Source organism: Heliangelus exortis, unplaced genomic scaffold (genome assembly GCF_036169615.1).
Source record: "Heliangelus exortis unplaced genomic scaffold, bHelExo1.hap1 Scaffold_284, whole genome shotgun sequence".
NCBI classification, from domain to species: domain Eukaryota; kingdom Metazoa; phylum Chordata; class Aves; order Apodiformes; family Trochilidae; genus Heliangelus; species Heliangelus exortis.
This window is the reverse complement of record NW_027285961.1, coordinates 1-5,942: the sequence shown is the minus strand read 5'-3', so window position 1 is coordinate 5,942 and position 5,942 is coordinate 1. Positions and strand designations below refer to the sequence as shown.

The following is a 5,942-nucleotide window of genomic DNA, read 5'->3' as shown; positions in this document are numbered from 1 at the left end:
CTTTTTTTTTGGGGTGGTTTGGTTATTTTTGTTTGGGGGGGGGCCCTGGGAGCTTCGCCATTGGCACCGATTGGCGCCCCGGGGAGGAGGCGGCGGAGGGAGCTCTGATCAGCCAGGAGGAATCGGCTTTTTTCTGAGGTAAAAAGTCTTTTTTTTCAGGCAAAATTCAAATCCCTGAGGTAAAAAGTCCTTTTTCCTGAGGTAAAATCCCCCTCCCTGAGGTAAAAAGTCCTTTTTTAAGGTAAAACTCTACTCCCTGAGGTGAAAAGTCCTTTTTCCTGAGGTAAAATCCCCTTCCTGAGGTAAAAAGTCCTTTTTAAGGTAAAACTCTACTCCTTGAGGTAAAAAGTCCTTTTTCCTGAGGTAAAATCCCCCTCCCTGAGGTAAAAAGTCCTTTTTAAGGTAAAACTCTACTCCCTGAGGTAAAAAGTCCTTTTTCCTGAGGTAAAATCCTCCTCCCTGAGGTAAAAAAGTCCTTTCTTAAGGTAAAACTCTACTCCTTGAGGTAAAAAGTCCTTTTTCCTGAGGTAAAATCCTCCTCCCTGAGGTAAAAAAGTCCTTTCTTAAGGTAAAACTCTACTCCTTGAGGTAAAAAGTCCTTTTTCCTGAGGTAAAATCCCCCTCCCTGAGGTAAAAAGTCCTTTTTTAAGGTAAAACTCTACTCCTTGAGGTAAAAAGTCCTTTTTCCTGAGGTAAAATCCACCTCCCTGAGGTAAAAAAGTCCTTTTTTAAGGTGAAACTCTACTCCCTGAGGTAAAAGTCTTTTTTCCTGAGGTAAAATCCCCCTCCCTGAGGTAAAAAGTCCTTTTTTAAGGTGAAACTCTACTCCCTGAGGTAAAACGTCCTTTTTCCTGAGGTAAAAAGTCCTTTTTCCTGAGGTAAAATCCCCCTCCCTTAGGTAAAAAAGTCCTTTTGAGGTAAAACTCAACTCCCTGAGGTGAAAAGTCCTTTTTCCTGAGGTAAAATCCCCCTCCCTGAGGTAAAATGTCCTTTTTTAAGGTAAAACTCTACTCCTTGAGGTAAAAAGTCTTTTTCCTGAGGTAAAATCCCCCTCCCTGAGGTAAAAAGTCCTTTTTAAGGTAAAACTCTACTCCCTGAGGTAAAAACGTCCTTTTTCCTGAGGTAAAATCCTCCTCCCTGAGGTAAAAAAGTCCTTTTTTAAGGTAAACTCTACTCCTTGAGGTAAAAAGTCCTTTTTCCTGAGGTAAAATCCCCTTCCCTGAGGTAAAAAAGTCCTTTTTTAAGGTAAAACTCTGCTCCCTGAGGTGAAAAGTCCTTTTTCCTGAGGTAAAATCCCCCTCCCTGAGGTAAAAAGTCCTTTTTTAAGGTGAAACTCTACTCCCTGAAGAAAAAAGTCTTTTTCCTGAGGTAAAATCCCCTTCCTGAGGTAAATAATTTTTTTTTTTTTTTTTTTTTTTTTTTTTTTTTTTTTTTTTTTGAGGTTAAGCCATCTTTCTTGAGGTTAAAAGTTGGGGGTTTTTAGATTGGTGGTTTTTGTTTCTGGGTATTATTTTCCTGGAGGTGAACCACTTTCCGAGATAAGATCCCTCTTGTTTTTTTAAGGTAAATCCCCTCCCTTTTTTGAGGTGAAACCTTTGCTTTTTGAGGTTAAAACCCCTCCCTTTTTTTAAGTAAAACCTCCCCGTTTTTTTATGTATTAATCCTCACTTTTTCAAGGGCAAAATCCCCCCCTTTTTTGATGTATTGACCCTCTGAAGACCCAAACTCCCTTTGAACCATTCTGGAGACGCCACACTTTTTTTTGAGGTAAAATCCCTCCCTTTTTTAATGCATTAACCCTCCCTTATTTAATGCCTTGCCCTCCCTTTTTTGAAGTAAAATCCCTCCTTTTTTTGAGGTAAAATCCCTCCCTTTTTTAGTGCCTTATCCCTCCCTTTTTTTGAGGTAAAATCCCTCCCTTTTATGATCCTTAACCCTCCCTTTTTTAATGCATTAATGCTCCCTTTTTTGAGGTAAAATCCCCTCCTTTTATGATCCCTTAACCCTCCCTTTTTAATGCCTTACCCTTCCCTTTTTGGAGGTAAAAACCCTCCCTTTTTTTATGCATTAACCCCCCCTTTCTTGAGGTAAAATCCCTCCCTTTTTTTATCATTAACCCTCCCTTTTTTAATGCCTTACCCCTCCCTTTTTGAAGTTAAATCCCTCCCTTTTTTATATGCATGAACCCTCCCTTTTTTGATGCATTAACCCTCCCTTTTTTAATGCATTAACCCTCCCTTTTTTGAGGTAAAATCCCTCCCTTTATGATCCCTTAACCCTCCCTTTTTTTATGCATTAACCCTCGCTTTTTGGAGGTTAAAAACCCTCCCTTTTTTGATACACTAACCCTCCCTTTCTCGAGGTAAAATCCCTCCCTTTTTTGACGCCTTACCCCTCCCTTTTTTACCGCCTTAACCCTCCCTTTTTCGACGCGCTTTTTTTTTAACTCAAAATTATTTTTTTTTCCCAATTTTTTTTTTTTTTTCATTTTTTTTCCCACACACTCCCCCTCCCTTTAGTCACATTTTTTTCCCCCCTTACATCCCCCTGACACACGCCATCTCATCCGCCAGCTCCTCCTCGGCCGGCGGCCGCAGCGTTCTTCGTCGCTGTAGACGGCGGCGGTGCCGGCGTTGGGCGCGGGGTGGAGCGTCGCCGCGTCAGGAGATCGGCGGCCGCGCTCTCCATCTCATCCATGGTCATATCGCAGGCGTCGGCGATCTCCCGTTTGGCCACGGCCACGAATTGGGGTCCCGGGCGAACAACCCCAAACCTTCCGAGATGAGGACCTAGGAAAACGACAAGAGGGGATGGCAGCAGAGCACCCCAAAAAAAAAACAAAACCAAAACCAAACCCCCCAAGGGAAAGGTCAGAACTTGATCTTGAAACCCAAAGGGTTCTCAAAAAATACGCCCCGAGGTGCCCCAAAACTTACCACAAAATGGCGCCCCCCAGATCAAGAAATAACCCAAAACTGCCCCCGACTGCCCCAAATCCCACAATATTCCAAAGTGACTTCCCCGTCCCCCAATGGGCCCCCAAATTCCCCAAATCAACATCAGGTGTACAAATGGCTCTCAGCAAGCCCAAAGCTGACCCAAAATGCCCAAAACTCCTGTCACCACCCCCTCTATGTTTTTTGGGGGAGGGGAAAACCCCAACCAAGCGGCGACCCCCAAAACGATGAGAAATGCCTCAAAATGGTCTCCACCTCCAGTCAGACCCAGAGAGTTAAAAAGTGAGTTAAAAATCCCCTTAAAACGCCCCAAAATCCTCGAAGAGGACCTCAACCGAACCCCCCCAACCCCCCTAACAAAAAACCCACAAAATGCTGCGGATCTGACCCAAAATACCCCAAAACTCCTGTCACCACCCCCTCTATCTTTTTTGGGGGGAGGGGGAAAACCCCAACCAAGTGGTGACCCCCAAAACGATGAGAAATGCCTCAAAATGGTCTCCACCTCCAGTCAGACCCAAACCGAACCGAGTTAAAAACTGAGATAAAATCCCCTTAAAACGCCCCAAAATCCTCGAAGAAGACCTCAACCGAGCCCCCCCAACCCCCTAAAAAAAAACCGCCACAAACCGCTGCGGATCAGAGCCCCAAATCTTCCACAATTCACCCCAAAACCTCCTCACCGCTTCCACCAAACTGTCCGCCGACCCCGGGCCAAGGCGTCCCCCGGGCTGCAGGGTCTGAACCGGAGCGGACCGGGTCGGTCTCCCAAGAACCACCTGGAGAGGGGGGGGAGGCTGCCGGTACCGCCGCTATCGGTCGGCTCCACCTTCCACCAGGATGAGGGGGGCGTAGAGGACGTGGCCGCGCGTGGGGGCGGTGGCCCACGCGTGGGAGGAGCCCCCGAGCCTCCAGGTCTCGGAGCTGCCGTAACCCTGCGGGAGGAGGAGAGGGTGGGGGTGGGGAGAGGGTGTGAGGGGGGGTTGGGGACAGTGACAACCGCGTAGGTGTTGTGTGTCACCCCCCCCCCCCCACGCGTGTCACCTGTGACCGTGGAGGTCCCGTGGGGTTGTAGGTGCCCGGGATGGGTTCGTCCTCGCAGCTGCGCTGGCGCCGCAGGCACTGGATGGTGAAGGAGGGCTTCCGACCTAAAGGGGGAGGTGAGGGGTGTCAGTGTGGCCCCCTCCCCAAAAAAACCCACTCGTGGGGAGTGTACCCCTCCTCAAAAACCCACGCGAGGGTCGTGGGGGCGTCCCCACCACTAAAAATCCACGCGTGGGGGGGGAGAGTGTGTGTGGGTCAGGGGGTCTCATGTTGGAGGATGGTGAGGGAGGGATTGTGCCCTAAGGGAGGGGTGGGGGGTGTCACTGTGGCCCCCTCCCCAAAAAAACCCACTCGTGGGGAGTGTCCCCCTCCCCAAAAACCCACGTGAAGGTCGTGGGGGTGTCCCCACCCCTAAAAATCCACGCGTGGGGGGGAGAGTGTGTGTGGGTCAGGGGGTCTCGAGTTGGAGGATGGTGAGGGAGGGATTGTGACCTAAGGGAGGGGGTGGGGGGTGTCACTGTGGCCCCCTCCCCAAAAAACCCACTCGTGGGAGGTCGGGGGTGGGTGGGTGGGTCTGGGGTCTCCTCGTGGAGCCCCCCCCGTCCTTTACCTGCGGGGGTGGGGGGCAGGAGCCGCCGTCTCTTGAGCTGCTGCCCCTCCAGGGTCCCGTTGCGGAGCGCGAAGTGTCGGGGGGGCAGGGGGAGAGACCCCCCCCTCGGTATCTCCCCGGACCAGCGTGGGGTGTGGGGGGGTCCCAGCACTCTGCAGGGGTCACACGAGGGGGGGGAGTCAGCACTGAGGACCCCCCCCCACCCCCACCCGAGCTTCATTAATTAAAAATTAAGTGGGGGGAGGGGGGGTTACCCCGTACCTCTCCGCGTCCCAGCGCTGGGGGGGGCTGAGACCCCGGCTCCTCCTCGGGGACCCCCGGCTCCTCCTCGTCCTCGGGGGGGGCCACATCCTCCGAGTGCCTCCTGCACGGAGTGGGGGGGGGGGGGGCGTGGGGACCCCTGCATCCACGCCGCCCCCCCCCCCCCAAAACCCTCACCCCCCCCCCCCCTTTACCTGCGGTGGGGAGGGGGCTCGGGGTCCTCCCCTCGGCGGGGGCTGCAGGGGGGTCGGTGGAGCGGAGCCGTAGAGCGTCTCGGGGGGCTGCGAATAAATGGGGGGGGCTTTGGTGGGCGTGGTCTTAGCGTTGTGGGCGTGGTCTTGGGGGGGGGGGGATTTTGGGGAGGGGGCTTACGGCGTAGGTCAACTGCTCCTCTCCTCCTCCTCCTCGGGGTGGGGGGCGGCTTCAGCGTCGCCCCCCTCCCCATTTAGGTCGCAGCTCAGCGCCCGCCGCATCTCGGGACCCAACGCCTGCAGCGTCTGCAGACCCGCCTGGGAAAGGGGGGGTGGGGGGGTCACCTTCAAGACCACCCCCCACATATCCCCCCCCCCCCCCTCAGTAATTTGGGGAGGGGGTCTTCACCTGCAGCGCGGACTCGTTGCCCGTGGGGCCCAACATCCCCCGTTCCTTCCGCCGCCGAAATTTGCGGAAATAATCCTGGATCAGGAAGGTGGCGTAGAACTTCCCCACTGTCACCTCTTCCTCTGGGGGGGGGACACACACGAACACAATGGGTGTCCCCAAAAAAGGGTTTTGGTGGGGTGGGTGACGCCCCCACCCACGAGGGGGTCCCACGCACTCACCCTCGGTGGGGGATGACCTCGTCCAGAGTTTGGGCTTGGTTCTCTTCCAGATCTTCTTGATCACCGCCCGCAGCTCCATGTTGGCCACGTCCAAGTTCCCTGGTGGGGTGAGAACAGATTTTTTGGGTTTTTTTTTTTTTTTCCGGGGGGAGGGGGGTCCCACTGTCACATCCCCCCCCCCCCCCCTGAGTGACCCCTCCCCAAAATTCCCAACCTTCTGTCTTAATCTTCAGGGAGGTGCGGACCAGA

The 5,942-nt window shown here is 53.0% G+C and overlaps 1 protein-coding gene across 1 annotated transcript; it reads right to left on the bottom strand.

Annotated features, from left to right (window-relative positions):
- Window positions 1–2,500: 2,500 nt before the first annotated feature.
- On the bottom strand, window positions 2,501–5,317 carry LOC139790858 (serine/arginine repetitive matrix protein 1-like). Its single transcript, XM_071732660.1, has 6 exons — window positions 5,067–5,317; window positions 4,873–4,975; window positions 4,612–4,763; window positions 4,002–4,105; window positions 3,641–3,892; window positions 2,501–2,789 (listed from the first exon to the last, which is right to left on the bottom strand). The coding sequence occupies exons 1-6, from the start codon at window positions 5,315–5,317 to the stop codon at window positions 2,563–2,565; spliced, it is 1,089 nt and encodes a 362-aa protein (XP_071588761.1). The 3' UTR covers window positions 2,501–2,562.
- Between the last annotated feature and the right edge of the window lie 625 nt (window positions 5,318–5,942).